Source organism: Hemitrygon akajei, unplaced genomic scaffold (assembly GCF_048418815.1).
Source record: "Hemitrygon akajei unplaced genomic scaffold, sHemAka1.3 Scf000047, whole genome shotgun sequence".
Lineage (NCBI taxonomy): Eukaryota > Metazoa > Chordata > Chondrichthyes > Myliobatiformes > Dasyatidae > Hemitrygon > Hemitrygon akajei.
The window spans coordinates 3,262,183-3,281,001 of NW_027331933.1; the positions used below are offsets into that span (position 1 = coordinate 3,262,183).

General features: G+C 49.0%; 1 protein-coding gene across 1 annotated transcript in view; it reads right to left on the bottom strand.

The window, feature by feature from the left end:
- Positions 1–270: 270 nt before the first annotated feature.
- Positions 271–18,819, bottom strand: part of LOC140720814 (NACHT, LRR and PYD domains-containing protein 3-like) — a 73,868-nt gene continuing 55,319 nt past the window's right edge. The window contains exons 11-15 of the mRNA XM_073035656.1: positions 6,598–6,684; positions 1,784–1,954; positions 1,458–1,628; positions 1,135–1,302; positions 271–970 (exon numbers count right to left, since the gene is read on the bottom strand). Of these exons, the coding sequence (XP_072891757.1) occupies positions 883–970; positions 1,135–1,302; positions 1,458–1,628; positions 1,784–1,954; positions 6,598–6,684 (685 nt within the window). The 3' untranslated portion in view covers positions 271–882. The remainder of the gene's footprint in view (positions 971–1,134; positions 1,303–1,457; positions 1,629–1,783; positions 1,955–6,597; positions 6,685–18,819) is intronic.

The following is an 18,819-nucleotide window of genomic DNA, read 5'->3' on the forward strand; positions in this document are numbered from 1 at the left end:
TTCGGCCTGATCAATGCCTTTTCCAATTGTACATCCCAACTCCTCGACTGAATGCTCTGATTTATAAAGGCCAGCATACCAAAAGGTTTCTTCAGCACCCTATTCACATGAGATTCCACCTTCAGGGAACTATGCACCATTATTCCGAGATCACTCTGTTCTACTGCATTCCTCAATGCCCTACCATTTCAGTTCATCGGGTGCTGGGGGCAGCAGTAACCCCATGTCACTGATTCTCCTATAATGAGACCAAAGTCAGACACCAAGACACTAAGTTACAGCGGTTTATTGATATAATCATGACAAATGTAAATCGACTCTCTCACAGTCACACACAATTAACCGACCAGCGACAACGAGTGACCGGTTGAATAATCAGTCCCGTTTCTGACCGTCACTCTGCATCGGGGAACCGATGATTAGAAAATCACACTTCAGGGCCGTGTCCGGGATCGCTGCAGATCCAGGGTCACTGCCGAGGTATTTGTCAATTTAACATCATTATATCGGCCAGACTGCCGAATGCACCGCCCTCAGCAAAGGGAGCAAAAGGATTCTCTCCCGGGATAATCCCCCCCACCCCGGGACACCGATGTCCCAGACTGAGCCCCGGACCCCGGGCTCTTCCTGTCTGGGTAATTCCCCGGGGTGTCACGTGGGAGTCTCGAACACGCACATCCGGCGGAAGCTTCCCCGCCGGACAGCAGGCGGAAACACGTCACTGCGGACCGCTGCGAGCGACGCACACAGCGCGGGGCCCGAGCCGGTTCCGTTAAAACCGTTGGGAATCAGCCCCGGCGCGCGGCCGTTAAAGGTAAGGGCGGGAGTTAAAGGGGAGGGCGGGTAGTCGGCCAAATGTCCCCGTCCCGCGGGCGGGGATGTTCACACGCACACTGTCAGTCCGAGTCTGAGTTCCTGCAGAGATCTCAGTTCCTTCCTCCCGGTCTCACTGAACCGATTCCCCAACAGCCTGAAACAGATGCGAGAATAAAGATGAAATAAACAGATTACACAACAGTGTCAGTAACAGGGGACCGGGGTTAATGTTTCAACAACACTCACAGACAAATATCAGCAGAAAACCCGCGGATCCGCTGATATTTTATCACATTGAACATTAACACAAACACTCACTGGATCCACTCCAGACTCGGGAGGGTCAGTATGAGGCGGTGGAGAGCGGAGACAGATCCGTCTGTCAGAGAGTTTGATGTCAGGTCCAGCCTCGTCAGTGATGGGTTTGTACTGAGAGCGGAGACGAGATCCTCGGCACCAGAATCTGTGAGACCGACACGGAACAGTCTGGAGATGAGAGAGAGTAAGGGTGAAGGACACAGAGAGACAGGAGACGGTACAAATCCCCAGTGTTTATCAGTAACACAATTACTGATCACATTAATGTTCAGTGTCAGACACCCAGTGACTGTAAACACAATCTCCCACAGTCTGGTACTTACCCCAGTTTCTGTATTTTACACTCCGGGTTCCTCAGAGCCGCAGACACCAGTTTCACTCCTGAATCCCCCAGTTTATTATAACTCAGGTCCAGCTCCGTCAGTGATGGGTTTGTACTGAGAGCGGAGACGAGATCCTCGGCACCAGAATCTGTGAGACCGACATTGTTCAGCCTGGAGATGAGAGAGAGTGAGGGTGAAGGACACAGAGAGACAGGAGACGGTACAAATCCCCAGTGTTTATCAGTAACACCATTACTGATCACATTAATGTTCAGTGTCAGACACCCAGTGACTGTAAACACAATCTCCCACAGTCTGGTACTTACCCCAGTTTCTGTATTTTACACCCCGGGTTCCTCAGAGCCGCAGACACCAGTTTCACTCCTGAATCTCCCAGTTCATTACCACCCAGGTCCAGCTCCGTCAGTGATGGGTTTGTACTGAGAGCGGAGACGAGATCCTCAGCACCAGAATCTGTGAGACCGACACCCCCCAGCCTGGAGATGAGAGAGAGTGAGGGTGAAGGACAGAGAGAGACAGGCGATGGTACAAATCCCCAGTGTTTATCAGTAACACAATTACTGATTTTTTTCCTCAGCACGACTGCACAAGTCGGCCAGTGAGAACAGCGAGAACAGTTTAAAAGGAAGACAGATTTACAGAGCGAGCGTCAGAGGAGCGGGAGACAGAGTAGGAAGGCTTTGGCTCAACGGGGCTTCGGCGATAAAGGGTCGAGGCGAGGTAGTTTATCTGTTGACAATACAGACAGAGAGTATGTGTGTGAGGCTGGTTTTCTGTGCTCGGTGTCAGATGTGGGAGATCCTGGAGACTCCCAGCCTCCTGGACGGCAACATCTGCACCCGGTGTGTCGAGCTGCTGCTCCTTAGGGACCGAGTTAGGGAACTGGAGATGCAGCTCGATGACCTTCGTCTGATCAGGGAGAGCGAGGAGGTGATAGAGAGGAGTCACAGGCAGGTGGTCACACCGGGGCCATGGGAGACTGAAGAAATGGGTCACAGTGAGGAGAGGGAAGGGCAAGAGGCAGGTACTAGAGAGTACCCCTGTGGCTATTCCCCTTGACGATAAGTACCCCTGTTCGAGAACTGCCGGAGGGGGGTGGCCTATGGGTTGGGGAGCATCAGTGTCAGTGCCTCTGGCACAGAGTCTGGCCCTGTGGCTCAGGAGGGCAGGGAAAGGAAGAGGAAGGCAGCAGAGATAGGGGACTATAGTCAGGGGGTCAGACAGACGATTCTGTGGTGGCAGGAAGGAAACTCGGATGGTAGTTTGCCTCATAGGTGCCAAGGTCTGGGATGTTTCTGATCACGTCCAAGATATCCTGCGGTGAGAGAGAGAACAGCCAGAGGTTGTGGTACATATTGGTACCAGTGACATAGGTAGGAAAAGGGAAGAGGTCCTGAAAGTAGACTACAGGGAGTTAGGAAGGAAGTTGAGAAGCAGGACCTCAGAGGTAGTGATCTTGGAATTACTGCCTGTGCCACGTGACAGTGAGAATAAGATTAGGATGAGGTGGAGGATAAACGCATTGACTGAGGGATTGGAGCAGGAGGCAGGGATTCAGATTTCTGGATCATTGGGACCTCTTTGGGGGCAGGAGTGACCTGTACAAAAAGGATGGGTTGCATTTGAATCCCTGGAGGACCAATATCCTGGCAGGGAGGTTTACTAAGGCTACTGGGGAGAGTTTAAACTAGAATTGCTGGGGGGAGGGATCCAAATTGATGTGATGGAGGAGAGGGAGGTTGGCTCACAAATAGAGAGAACTTGGAGACAGTGTGAAAGGGAGGATACGCAGGTGATAGAGAAGGGAGGCACTCAGTCCGATGGTTTGAGATGTGTCTATTTTAATGCAAGGAGTATGATGAATAAAACGGATGAGCTCAGAGCGTGGATCAGCTCTCAGAGATATGATGTGGTGGCCATTACAGAGACTAGGATGGTGCAGGGGCAGGAATGGCTACTTCACGTGCCAGGATTTAATTGTTTCAGAAAGGACAGGGAGGGAGGCAAAAGAGGTGGGGACGTGGCACTGTTGATCAGAGATAGTGTCACGGCTACAGAAAAGGAGGACACTACGGCATCTCTGGGTGGAAGTTAGGAACAGGAAGGGGTCAATAACACTACTGGGTGTTTTGTATAGACCACCCAACAGTAACAGGGACATCGAGGAGCAGATAGGGAGACAGATTCTGGAAAGGAGTTTTAATAACAGGGTTGGTGAGGTGTGAGATTCGAACTTGCCAAATATTGATTGGTATCTCCCTAGAGTGAGGAGTTTAGATGGAGTGGAGTTTGTTAGGTGTGTTCAGGAAGGTTTTCTGACACAATATGTAGATAAGCCTACAAGAGGAGAGGTTGTACTTGATCTGCTATTGGGAAATGAACCTGGTCAGGTGTCAGGTCTCTCAGTGGGAGAGCATTTTGGAGATAGTGATCACAATTTTGTCTCTTTTACCACACCTTTGGAGAGGTATGGGTCAGTTAAGTTAGGGAAACCTTTAATTGGAGAAAGGGGAACTATGGGGCTATCAGGTTGGAACTTGTAAGCATGAATTGGAAACAGATGTTGTCAGAGAATAGTACCGAAGCAATGTAGAAAATGTTCAAGGGATATTTACATGGGGTTCTGAGAAGGTGCGTTCCAATGAGACATGGAAAGGATGGTAGGGGACAAGATCTGTGATGTACAAAGGCTGTTGTAAATCTAGTCAAGAAGAAAAGAAGAGCTTACAAAAGGTTCAAAAACGAGGTAGTGATATGAATCTGGAAGATTATAAGGCTAGCAGGAAGGAGCTTAAGAATGAAATCAGGAGAGCTGGAAGGGGCCATGAGAAGGCCTTGGCGGACAGGATTAAGGAAAACCCTAAAGCATTCTGCAAGTATGTGAAGAGCAAGAGGATAAGACGTGACAGAATAGGACGAATCAAGTGTGACAATGGAAAAGAGCGTATTGAACCGGAGGAAATAGCAGAGATATTTAATGAACCATTTGCTTCAGTATTCATGTCGGAAAAGGATCTTGGCAATTGTAGGGATGACTTGCAGTGGACTGAAAAGCTTGAGAATGTAGATATTAAGAAATATGTGGTGGAGCTTTTGGAAAGCATAAAGTTGGATAAGTCACCGCGACCGGAAAAGGTGTACACCAGGCGACTGTTGGAAGCGAGGGAAGAGATTGCTGAGCCTCTGGCGATGATCTTTGCATCATCAATGAGGACATGAGAGGTTCCGGAGGATTGGAGGGTTGCGAATCTCGTTCACTTATTCAAGAAAGGGAGTAGGGTTAGCCCAGGAAATTATAGACCAGTGAGTCTTACTTCAGTGGTTGGTAAGTTGATGGAGAAGATCCTGAGAGGTAGGATTTATGAACATCTGGAGAGGCAAAATATGAATAGGAATAGTCAGCATGGCTTTGTCAAAGGCAGGTTGTGCCTTACGAGTCTGAATGCTTTTGTTGAGGATGTGACTAAACACATTGATGAAGGAAGGAAGAAGATGCAGTGTATATTGATTTCAGCAAGGCATTTGATAAGGTACACCATGCAAGACTTATTGAGAAAGTAAGGAGGCATGGGATCCAAGGGGACATTGCTTTGTGGATCCAGAACTGGCTTGCCCACAGAAGGCAAAGAGTGGTTGTAGACGGGTCATATTCTGCATGGAGGCCGGTGACCAGTGGAGTGCCTCAGGGATCTGTTCTGGGACCCCAAGTCTTTGTGATTTTTATAAATGACCTGGACGAGGAAGTGGAGGGTAGGGTTAGTAAATATGATGATGACACAAAGCTTGGGGGTGTTGTGGATAGTGTGGAGGGCTGTCAGAGTTTACAATGGGACATTGTAGGATGCAAAACTGGGCTGAGAAGTGGCAGATGGAGTTCAACCCAAATAAGTGTGAAGTGGTTTACTTTGGTAGGTCAAATATGATGGCAGAATATAGTATTAATGGTAAGACTCTTAGCAGTGTGGAGGATCAGAGGGATCTTGGGGTCTGAGTACATAGGACACTCAAAGATGCTATGCAGGTTGACTCTGTAGTTAAAAGGGCGTACAGTGTATTGGCCTTCATCAGTCGTGGGATTGAGTTTAAGAATCGAGAGGTAATGTTTAACAGTTGAGAGATTATGAGGGGGGATAGATCGAGTTGACGTGGATAGACTTTTTCCATTGAGAGTAGGGGAGATTCAAACAAAAGGACATGATTTGAGAGTTAGGGGGCAAAAGTTTAAGGGTAACACGAGGGGGAATTTCTTTACTCAGAGAGTGGTAGCTGTGTGGAGCGAGCTTCCAGTAGAAGTGGTAGAGGCAGGTTCGGTATTGTCATTTAAAGTAAAATTGGATAGGTATATGGACAGGAAAGGAATGGAGGGTTATGGGCTGAGTGCCGGTCAGTGGGACTAGGTGAGAGTAAGCGTTCGGCACGGACTAGGAGGGCCAAGATGGCCTGTTTCCGTGCTGTAATTGTTATATGGTTATATGTTGCAGCTATACAGGACCCTGGTCAGACCCTACTTGGAATACTGTGCTCAATTCTGGTCGCCTCACTATAGGAAGGACGTGGAAACCATAGAAAGGGTTCAGAGGAGATTTCCAAGGATGTTGCCTGGATTGGGGAGCATGCCTTACGAGAATAGGTTGAGTGAACTCGGCCTTTTCTCTTGGAGTGACGGAGATTGAGAGGTGATTTGATAGAGGTGTACAAGATAATGAGAAGTATTGATCATGTGGATAGTCAGAGGCTTTTCCCTAGGGCTGAAATGGCTAGCACGAGAGGGCATAGTTTTAAGGTGCTTGGAAGTAGGTACAGAGGAGATGTCAGGGATAAGTTTTTTTATACAGAGAGTGGTGAGTGCGTGGAACGGGCTGCTGGCGGCGGTGGTGGAGGCGGAAACGATCGGATCTTTAACCTCCAGGATGGCTACATGGAGCTTAGAAATATGGACGGCTATGGGTAAAACCGAGGTAATTCTAAAGTAGAAACATGTTCGGCACAGCGTTGTGGGCCGAAGGGCCTGTATTGTGCTGTAGGTTTTCTATGTTTCTTTGTTTCTACTGATCACATTAATGTTCAGTGTCAGACACCCAGTGACTGTAAACACAATCTCCCACAGTCTGGTACTTACCCCAGTTTCTGTATTTTACACTCAGGGTTCCTCAGAGTCGCAGACACCAGTTTCACTCCTGAATCTCCCAGGTCATTCCTCTCAAGTCTAAACACAAACAGACAGATGATGAACAAAGTGATTCAAACCGTGGGTCTGAGGGAATTTCTGTCTCTCGGATATTTCAGGAAACATTAAACCCTTCAGTAAATCGCTGATCGGAGTTCCCATCACTGCCAATGTCCCTCACTGACCAGCTCCAGCGTATTCACCAAATGTCGGTAATTTAGTCTGTCGGTGTGACCCTGTAAACTCCACATATTCTGTCCCATTCCCCGATGGCTAAACAAAATGTTCCTGACCGAAATGCAGAAATGTCATTGGGACACAGTGAAATAGACCCAACCGAGCCAAAGGGATGGGGACGAGAGATCCCACAGGAAGAGTGGGGGATGGGAACAGAGGCCCCACACAAGAAAGGGGGATGGGGAAGAGAGATCCCTCAGGAGGAAGGGGGATGGGGAAGAGAGATCCCAAAGGAGGAAGGGGGAGGGGGAAGAGAGATCCCACAGGAGTTCGTTGGACGAGAGATCTGAAAGTAGGAAGGGGGATGGGGAAGAGAGATACCACAGGAGGAAGGGGGATGTGGTAGAGAGATCCCACAGGTGGAAGGGGGAAGGGGAAGTGATAGATCCCTGAAGAGGAAGGAAGATGTGGAAGGGAGACCCACAAGAAGGGTGGGGTATGACAACAGAAGCCCCACAGAAGAAAGGTGGATGGGGAATAGAGATCCCACAGGAGGAAGGGGGAAGGGGAAGAGAGATCCCACAGGAGGAGGGGGGATGGGGAAGTGAGATCCCACAGGAGGAAGGGGGATCGGGAAGAGAGATCCCACAGGAGGAAGGGGGAAGGGGAAGAGAGATCCCACAGGAGGAGGGGGGATGGGGAAGAGAGATCCCACAGGAGGAGGGGGGATGGGGAAGTGAGATCCCACAGGTGGAAGGGGGACGGGGACGGGACATCCCACAGGAGGAAGGGGGATGGGGAAGGGACATCGCACAGGAGGAAGGGGGAAGGGGAAGGGAGATCCCACAGGTGGATTGCTCCCCGTGCTATGTGCTAGTGTGGCTAGAAATAGGAAGATAATGCAGCTAAATACGTGGCTGAGGGGATGGTGCATGAGGGTGGGGTTCATGTTTCTGGACAATTGGGCTTTCTTCCAGGAGAGGTGCGACCAGTTCGAATTGGACAGTTTGCACCTGAACTGGAGGGGACTAACATCCTTGCCGGTAGGTTAGGCAAGTTCTGCTCAGGGGGTTTTAAACCAGATTGTAAGCGGAGGGTGCAGTGTGTTAGAGCTGATAGTGATGTGGAGGAGGATACGGGTCATGTGAGGACTGCTTGTATAGACAGATATCAAAGGTTTGTACGTGATAGAAATGTTCTCAGGTACATCTATTTCCATACGAGGAGTATTGTAGGTAAGGCAGATGAGTTTAGGTCGTGGATTGGCACATGATGATATCAACATCATTGCTATTAGTAAGACTTGGTTGCAGGAGGGGCAGGACTAATAACTATATAAACATATAACAATTACAGCACGGAAACAGGCCATTTCGGCCCTTCTAGTCCGTGCCGAATGCTTACACTCACCTAGTCCCACTGACCCGTACTCAGCCCATAACCCTCCATTCCTTTCCTGTCCATATACCTATCCAATTTTACTTTAAATGACAATACCGAACCTGCCTCTACCACTTCTACTGGAAGCTCATTCCACACAGCGACCACTCTCTGAGTAAAGAAATTACCCATCATATTACCCTTAAACGTTTGCCCCCTAACTCTCAACTGATGTCCTCTTGTTTGAATCTCCACTATTCTCAATGGAAAAAGCCTATCCACGTCAACTCTATCTATCCCCCTCATAAGTTTAAATACCTCTATCGTCCCCCCTCAACCTTCTATGCTCCAAAGAATAAAGACCTAACTTGTTCAATCTTTCTGTGTAACTTAGGTGCTGAAACCCAGGTAACATTCTAGTAAATCTCCTCGGTACTCTCTCTATTTTATTGACATCTTTCCTATAATTCGGTGACCAGAACTGTACACAATACTCCAAATTTGGCCTTACCAATGCCTTGTACAATTTTAACATTACATCCCAACTCCTATACTCAATGCTCTGATTTATAAAGGCCAACATACCAAAAGCTTTCTTCACCACACTATCCACATGAGATTCCACCTTCAGGGAACTATGCACCATTATTCCTAGATCACCCTGTTCTACTGCATTCTTCAATGCCCTACAATTTACCATGTATGTCCTATTTGGATTATTCCTACTAAAATGCAGTACCTCACACTTATCAGCATTAAACTCCATCTGCCATTGTTCAGCCCACTCCTCTAACTGTTCTAAATCTCTCTGCAAACTTTTAAAACCTACTTCATTATCCACAACGCCACCTACCTTAGTATCATCTGCATACTTACCAATCCAATTTACCACCCCATCATCCAGATCATTAATGTATATGACAAACAACATTAGACCCAGTACAGATCCCTGAGGCCCACCACGAGTCACCAGCCTCCAACCTGACAGTTATCCACCACTACTCTCTGGCATCTCCCATCCAGACACTGTTGAATCCATTTTACTGCTTCAGTATTAATACCTAACGATCAAATCTTCCTAATTAACCTTCTGTGCGGAACCTTGTCAAGGGCCTTAATGAAGTCCATATAGACAACATCCACTGCTTTACCCTCGTCAACTTTACTTGTAACCTCTTCAAAAAATTCAATAAGGTATGTCAAACATGACCTTTCACGCACAAATCCATGATGACTGTTCCTAATCAGACCCTGTCTATCCAGATAATTATATATACCATCTCTAAGAATACCTTCCATTAATTTACCCACCACTGACGTCAAACTGACAGGCCTATAATTGCTAGGTTTACTCTGGGAACCCTTTTTAAACAATGGAACCACATGAGCAATACGCCAATCCTTCGGCACCATCCCCGTTTCTAATAACATTTGAAATATTTCTGTCAGAGCCCCTGCTATTTCTACACTAACGTCCCTCATGGTCCGAGAGAATATCCTGTCAGGATCCGGAGATTTATCCACTTTTATATTCCTTAAAAGCGCCAGCTTCATGTTCCGGCGTTCCGTTGTTTCAGACGTGACAGGGGTGAAGGATGAAAGTGGGAGGAGTGGCATTACCAGTCAGGGGAATCACACAGCTGTGCGCAGACGGGGCAGCCCGGAGGGTTCGTCTACAGAGGCCATATGGGTGGAGCTGAGGAACGGGAAAGGTGTGACCACACGAATAGGGTTGTATTATAGACTGTCCAATAGTCAGAGAGAATTGGAGGAGCAAATCTGTAGAGAGTTAGCAGACCGATGTAAGAAACAGAAAGTTGTAATCGTAGAGGATTTTAAATTTCCACATATTGACGGGGACTCCCACTCTGAGAAAGGGTTAGATGGCGTGGAGTTTGTCAAATGTGTTCAGGAAAGTTTTCTAAATCAATATATTGAGGTACCAATGAGAGAGGGTGCAGTACCTGATCCCCTATTAGGGAACCAGACAGGTCAGGTGACAGAAGTATGTGTAAGCAAACATTTTGGGTCCAGTGACCATAATGTCATTAGGTTCAAGATAATTATGGATAAGGATAGGACTGGTCCACCAGTTAAGGTTCTGAATTGGTAAGGGCCAATTTTGTGGAAATGAGAGAGGATCTGGGAAAAGTGGATTGGGATAAGTTGTTTTCTGGCAAGGATGTGTTCAGTAAGTGGAACACCTTCAAGGGTGAAATTTTGAGACTGCAGAGTTTGCATGTTCCTGCCAGGATTAAAGGCAAAGTTAACAGGCCTAGGGAACCTTGGTTTTCGAGGGATATTGGCGATCTGGTTAAGTAGGTGTTTAGCAGGTGTAGGCAACAAAGAAGAAATTAGATACTTGAAGAGTATAGAAAATGTAAGGGAATACTAAAGGAGGAAATCAGGAAGGCAAAAAGATGACATGAGGTTGCTTTGGCAGGTAATGTGAAGGTAAACCAGAAGGGTTCCTACAAGTATATTGAGAGTAAAAGGATAGTAAAGGACAAAATTGGTCGCCTAGAAGATCAGAGTGGTCGTCTATGTGTGGAGCCTCACGAGATGGGGGAGATCTTAAACAGGTTTTTTGCATCAGTGTTTACACAGGAAACTGGCATAGCGGATATGGAATTAAGGCAAACAAACAGTAGTGTCATGGAACATATAGAGATTAAAGAGGAGGAGCTGCTTGCTGCCTTACAGTGAATACAGGTAGATAAGTCCCCCGGGGCCTGACATATTTCCTCGGACCTTGAGAGAGACTAGTGTAGAAATTGCAGGGGCCCTGGCAGAAATATTTAAAATGTCCTCAGCCACGGGTGCGGTGCCAGAGGATTGGAGGGTAGTTCATGTAGTTCCGTTGTTTGAAAAAGGCTCCAAAAGTACACCAGGTAATTACAGGCCAGTGTGCCTGACATCAGTAGTAGGTAAATTATCAGAAGGTGTTCTGAGAGATTGGATATACAAGGATTTGGACAGCCAAGGGCTGATTAAAGATAGTCAACATGGCTTTGTGTGTGGTAGATCATGTTTAATGAATCTTGTAGTGTTTTTCGAGGAGGTTACCAAGAATGCATATGAAGGAAAGGCTGTGGATGTTGTCTGCATGAACTTTAGTAAGGTCTTTGACAAGATCCCACACATAAAAGGTCAGTTCAGAAGGTTCAGACAGTAGGTATCCATGGAGAGGTTGTACACTGGATTCAAATTGGCTCTGTGGGTGAAGACAGAGAGTGGTAGTGGATGATTGCTTCTCAGACTGGAGGCCTGTGACTAGTGGTGGGTCTCAGGGATCTGTGCTGGGACCATTGTTGTTTGTTGTCTATATCAATGATCTAGATGATAATGTGATAAATTGGATCAGCAGGTTTGCTGATGACACTAAGATGGAGGCGTTGTGGACAGTGAGGAAGGCTTTGATAGCTTGCAGAGGGATCTGGACCATCTGGAAAAATGGGCCAGAAAATGACAGATGGAATTTAGAACGTATGACATATAACCATATAACAATTACAGCACGGAAACAGGCCATCTCGGCCTTTCTAGTCTGTGCCGAATGCTTACTCTCACTTAGTCTCACCTAGTCCCACCTACCTGCACTCAGCCCATAACCCCCCATTCCATTCCTTTGCTGTCCATATTACTATCCAATTTTTTTTAAATGACAACATTGAACCTGCCTCTACCACTTCTACTGGAAGCTCGTTCCACACAGCTACCACTCTCTGAGTAAAGAAGATCTCCCTTGTGATACCCCTAAACTTTTGTCCTTTCACTCTCAACTCATTCCCTCTTGTTCGAATCTCTCCTACTCTGAATGGAAAAAAGACTATCCATGTCAACTCTATCTATCCCCCTCATAATTTTAAATACCTCTATCAAGTCCCCCCTCAACCTTCTACGCTCCAAAGAATAAAGACCTAACTTGTTCATTAGGTGCTGAAACCCAGGTAGTATTCTAGTAAATTTACTTAGTACTCTCTCTATTTTGTTGACATCTTTCCTATAATTCGGTCACCAGAACTGTACACAATACTCCAAATTTGGCCTTAACAATGCCTTGTACAATTTTAACATTACATCCCAACTCCTATACTCAATGCTCTGATTTATAATGGCCAGTATACCAAAAGCTTTCTTCACCACCCTATCCACATGAGATTCCACCTTCAGGGAACTATGCACCATTATTCTTAGATCACTCTGTTCTGCTGCATTCCTCAATGCCCTACCATTTACCATGTATGTCCTTTTTGGATTATTCCTACCAAAATGTATCACCTCACACATATCAACATTAAACACCATCTGCTATCTTTCAGCCCACTCTTTTAACTGGCCTAAATCTTTGAACAACAAGCTTTGAAACCTTCATTATCCACAACGTCACCTATCTTAGTACTATCTGCATACTTACTAATCCAATTTACCATTCCATCATCCAGATCATTAATGCATATGACAAACAACATTGGACCCAGTACAGATCCCTGAGGCACACCACTAGTCACCACTTTAATGCAGACAAGTGTGAGGTGTTGCATTTTGGAAAGACAGATCAAGGTAGGACATACACAGTAAATGGTAGGGCACTGAGGAGTGTGGAGGAACAAAGGGATCTGGGAGTTCAGGTACATAATTCCCTGAAAGTGGCATCACAGGTAGACAGAGTTGTAAAGAAGGCTTTTGGCATCCTGACATTCATAAATCAAAGTACTGAGTATAGGAGTTGGAATATTATGGTGAGGTTGTAAAGGACATTGGTGAGGTCAAATTTGGAGTATTGTGTGCAGTTCTGGTCACTGAACTATAGGAAGGATATCAGTATGGTTGAAAGAATGCAGAGAAGATTTACTAGGATGTTGCCGGGTCTTCAGGAGTTGAGTTACAGGGAAAGATTGAACAGATTACGACTTTATTCCTTGGAGCGCAGAAGAATGCGGGGGGATTTCAAAGAGGTTGACAAAACTCTGAGGGGTATAGACAGGGTAAATGAGAATAGGCTCTTTCCACATACATTAGGAGAGATAAATTACAGGAGGACTTGGCTTCAGGGTGAAAGGGGAAAGGTTTCGGGGGAAATTCTTCACTGAGAGAGTGGTGAGAGTGTGGAACGAGCTGCCATTTGATGTAGAAAATGTGGACTCACTCTTAAGCTTTAAGAATAAATTGGATAGATACATGGATGGGGGAGGTCTGGAGGGTTATGGACTGGGTACAGGTCACTGGGACAAGTGGAATAAAGTTTCGGCACAGAGCAGAAGGGCCAGATGGCTTGTTTTCTGTGTGCTGGTGTTTTATGATTCTATGAAGGGCTGTGGGGAGGAGAGTTCACTCAGTCGTAAGGGCGAATGGGAAGAGAGCTCCCACAGGAGGAAGGGAAATGGGGAAGAGAGACCCCACAGGAGGATGTGGGAAGGGGAAGAGAGATCCCACAGGAGGAAAGGGGAAGGGGAAAAGCGATCCCACCGGAGGAAGGGGGATGGGGAAGAGAGAACTCGCACGAGAGAGATGGGGAAGGGATATCCCACAGGAGGATGTGGGAAGGGGAAGAGAGAACTCGCAGGGGGAAGGGGGATGGGGAAGAGAGATCCCACAGGAGTAAGGGGGATGGGGAAGAGAGATCTCACAGGAGGGAGATGGGGAAGGGATGTCCCACAGGAGGATGTGGGAAGGGGAAGAGAGAACTCGCAGGGGGAAGGGGGATGGGGTAGAGAGATCGCATAGGAGGAAGGGAGATGGGGAAGAGAGATCCCACAGGAGGAAGGGGATGGGGAAGAGAGATCCCACAGGAGGAAGGGGATGGGGAAGGGAGATCCCACTGGAGGATGGGGGAAGGGGAATAGAGATCCCACAGGAGGAAGGTGGATGGGGAAGAGAGATCCCACTGGAGGATGGGGGAAGAAGAATAGATATCCCACAGGAGGAAGGTGATGGGGAAGGGAGATCCCATAGGAGGATGGGGGATGGGGAAGGGAGATCCCACAGGAGGAAGGGGGATGGGGAAGGGAGATCCCACAGGAGGATGGGGGATGGGGAAGGGAGATCCCACAGGAGGAAGGGGGATGGGGAAGAGAGATCCCACAGGAGGAATGTGATGGGGAAGGGAGATCACACAGGAGGACGGGGGATGGGGAAGGGAGATCCCACTGGAGGATGGGGGATGGGGAAGAGAGATCCTACAGGAGGAAGGGGGATGGGGAAGAGAGATCCCACTGGAGGATGGGGGAAGGGGAATAGAGATCCCACAGGAGGAAGGTGATGGGGAAGGGAGATCCAACAGGAGGAAGGGGGAAGGGGAATAGAGATCCCACAGGAGGAAGGTGATGGGGAAGAGAGATCCCACAGGAGGAAGGGGGAAGGGGAATAGAGATCCCACAGAAGGAAGGTGATGGGGAAGGGAGATCCAACAGCAGGAAGTTGTTGCTGAAGAAAGCCCAGAGGAGGAAGCAGAATGTGGAAAAGATGTCCAACAGAAGGAAGAGGATGGGAAAGAGTGTACCCAGAGGAACAAAGCTGGTGGGGAAGATAAATCTGACAGGGAAGAGACATTACATAGCAGGAAGGGGGATGGGGAAAAGAGATCCCACAGGAAGAAAGGGAGAGGGGAAGATAAATCTCACAGGAGGAAGGAGCATGGGGAAGAGAGATCTGATAGGAAGGGGGGGGGGGACGTGGAAGAGAGATCATACAGGAGGATAGCGGATGAGTAGGAGAGATACCTCAGGAAGTGGGGACATGGAACAGAGGAACCACAGGAGGAATAGGAGTGGGGAAGAGAGATCCATGAGGAGGAAGGGGGATGGGGAAGAGAGATCCCACAGGAGGAAGGGGGATGGGGAAGAGATATCCCACAGGAGGAAGGGGATGGGGAAGAGAGATCCCACAGGAGGAAGGGGGATGGGGAAGAGAGACCTCACAGGACGAAGGGGGATGGGGAAGAGAGACCACACAGGAGGAAGGGGGATGGGGAAAAGTGATCCCACCGCAGGAAGGGGGATGGGGAAGAGAGATCCCACAGGAGGAAGGGGGATGGGGAAGAGAGACCCCACAGGAGGAAGGGGGATGGGGAAAAGCGATCCCACCGGAGGAAGGGGGATGGGGAAGAGAGATCCCACAGGAGGAAGGGGGATGGGGAAGAGAGACCCCACCGGAGGAAAGGGGATGGGGAAGAGAGACCCCACAGGAGTAAGGGGGATGAGGAAGAGAGATCTCACAGGAGGGAGATGGGGAAGGGATGTCCCACAGGAGGATGTGGGAAGGGGAAGAGAGAACTCGCAGGGTGAAAGGAGATGGGGAAGAGAGATGCCACAGGAGGAAGGGGGATGGGGGGAGAGATCCCACAGGAGGAAGGGGGATGGGGAAGAGAGATCCCACAGGAGGAAGGGGGATGGGGAAGAGAGACCCCACAGGAGGAAGGGAGATGGGGAAGAGAGACCCCACAGGAGGAAGGGGGATGGGGAAAAGCGATCCCACCGGAGGAAGGGGGATGGGGAAGAGAGATCCCACAGGAGGAAGCGGGATGGGGAAGAGAGACCCCACAGGAGGAAGGGGGATGGGGAAAAGCGATCCCACCGGAGGAAGGGGGATGGGGAAGAGAGATCCCACAGGAGGAAGGGGGATGGGAAGAGAGACCCCACCGGAGGAAAGGGGATGGGGAAGAGAGACCCCACAGGAGTAAGCGGGATGAGGAAGAGAGATCTCACAGGAGGGAGATGGGGAAGGGTTGTCCCACAGGAGGATGTGGGAAGGGGAAGAGAGATCCCACAGGAGGAAGGGGGATGGCGAAGAGAGATCCCACTGGAAGAAGTGGATGGTGAAGGGAGGTCCCATGGGAGGAAGGGGAGAGAAGAGAGAGGGATTAAACAGGATGAAGGGGGAAGGGGTTGAGAGATCGGCCAGGAGGAGGGATGTGGAAGAGATGTCCCGCAGGAGGAGGGGGGTGTGAAAGAGAGATCCCACAAGATGAAGGGGGATGGGGATTGGGGAAACCACAGGAGGAAGGGGGATGGGGAAGAGAGATCCCACAGGAGGAATGGGGATGGGGAAGAGAGATCCCACAGGAGGAATGGGATGGCGAAGAGAGATCCCACAGGAGGAAGGGGGACGGGGAAGAGAGATCCCATGGGAGGAAGGGGGAAGGAGAGAGAGGGATTAACCAGGATGAAGGGGGATGGGGTTGAGAGATCGGCCAGGAGGAGGAGGGATGTGGAAGACAGTTCCCACAGGAGGATGTGGGATTGGGAAGAGAAATCTCACAGGAGGAAGGGGGATGGGGAAGAGAAATTACACAGGACAATGGGGCATGCCAAAGAGCGATCTGACAGGATGTGGCAGGTTTTCGAAACAAGGCCCTGCAGGAGTAAGGGGATGGGGAAAAGAGATCCCACAGGAGGAAGTGGAATGGGGAAGAGCAATCCCTCGGAAGGAAGGGGGGTGGTGACAATAGATCCCACAGAAGGAATGGGAATGGGGAATACAGATCCCATAGGATGATCAGGCATGGGGACGAGAGATGAGACAGGAGGAAGTGGGTGGGGAAGCGAGATCATACAGGAGGTTGGGGGATGAGTAGGAGAGATCCCATAGGAGGAAGAGTGATGGGGAAAATAAATGCCACGGGAGGAAGGGGGACGGGGAAGAGAGATCCCATCCGATGTAGGGGATTGGGAAGAGAGATCCCACAGAATGAAGGGGGATGGGGAAGAGAGATCCCACAAGAGGATGGGGAATGGGGAAGAGAGATGTACAGGAGGAAGGGAAATGGCGAAGCAAGATCCCGTAAGAAGTGGAGGGATGGAAACAGAGCCCCCACGGGGGTCAGGTGGATGGGGAAGAGAGATCCCACTGTAGGAAATGGGATATTGAAGAGAGATCCCACAGGAAGAAAGGGGTGGGGAGTTTAAATCCCACAGGAGGAAGGGAGTTGGGGAAGACAGATCCAACAGATGGAAGTGGGATGGGAACAGAGGCCCCAGAGGGTGAAAGGGGATGCGGAAGAGAGATCCCACAGGAGCATGGGAGGTGGAGAAGAGAGATTCCACTGTAGGAATGGGGATGGGGAAGAGCGATTCATCAGGAGGAAGGGAGCTGGTGATGAGAGATCCCACAGGAGGAAGGTGTATAGGGAACAGAGAGCCCACAGGAGGAAGGGAGATGGGTAGAGAGATCCCACAGGAGGAAGGGGATATAGAGAGAGATTAAACAGGATGAAGCAGGAAGGGGTTGAGAGATTGGCCAGGAGGAGGAGGGATGTGGAAGAGAGTTCCCACAGGAGGATGTGGGATTGGGAAGAGAAATCTCACAGGAGGAAGGGGGTTGGGGCAGAGAAATTCCACAGGACAATGGGGCATGCCAAAGAGAGATCCGACAGGAAGGAGTCGATGGGGGAGAGAGATCCCACAGGAGGAAGGTGTATGGAGAAGAGAGATCCCACGGCAGGAAGGGGGATGGGGATGAGAGATCCCACAGCAGGACGGAATGGGAAGGGAGATCCCACAGGAGGAAGGTGGATGGGGAAGGGAGATCCCACAGAAGGAAGGGGGATGGGGATGAGGGATCCCACGGCAGGAAGGGGGATGGGGATGAGAGATCCCATAGAAGGAAGGGGGATGGGGATGAGAGATCCCACAGGAGGAAGGTGGATGCTGAGGAGAGATCCAACAGTTGGAAGGAAGGGGGAGTGGGAACAGAGAGCCCAGAGGACGAAGGGGGATGGGAAAGTGAGGTCTCACAGGTGGATTGCTACCCGTGCCACGTGCTAGTGAGGCTAGAAATAGGAAGATAATGCAGCTAAATACGTGGCTGAGGGGATGGTGCATGAGGGAGGGGTTCATGTTTCTGGACAATTGGGCTTTCTTCCAGGGGAGGTGGGGCCAGTTCGAATTGGGCAGTTTGCACCTGAACTGGAGGGGACTAACATCCTAGCCGGTAGGTTATTAAGTTCTGCTCCGGGGGTTTTAAACTAGATTGCAGGGGCAGGGGAACCAGAGTGTTAGAGCAGATAGTGAGGTGGAGGAGGATAAGGGTCATGCGAGGACTGCTTGTATAGACAGATATCAAAGGTTTGTCCGTGATAGAAATGTTCTCAGGTGCATCAATTTTGATGCAAGGAGTATTGTAGGTAAGGCAGATGAGTTTAGGGCATGGATTGGCATGATAATGATATCGACATTATTGCTATTAGTAAGACTTGGTTTGCAAGAGGGGCAGGACTGGCAGCTTCATGTTCTGGGTTTCTGTTGTTTCAGAGGTCATAGGGCGGAGGGATGAGAGGGGGAGGAGTGGCATTACCAGTCAGGGAGAATATCACAGCTGTGTGTAGACGGGAATGCCCACAGGGTTCGTCTACAGAGGCCATATGGGTGGAGCTGAGGAACGGGAAAGGTGTGACCACACGAATAGGGTTGTATTATAGACTGTCCAATAGTCACAGAGAATTGGAGGAGCAAATCTGTAGAGAGTTAGCAGACCGATGTAAGAAACAGAAAGTTGTAATCGTAGAGGATTTTAAATTTCCACATATTGACGGGGACTCCCACTCTGAGAAAGGGTTAGATGGCGTGGAGTTTGTCAAATGTGTTCAGGAAAGTTTTCTAAATCAATATATTGAGGTAC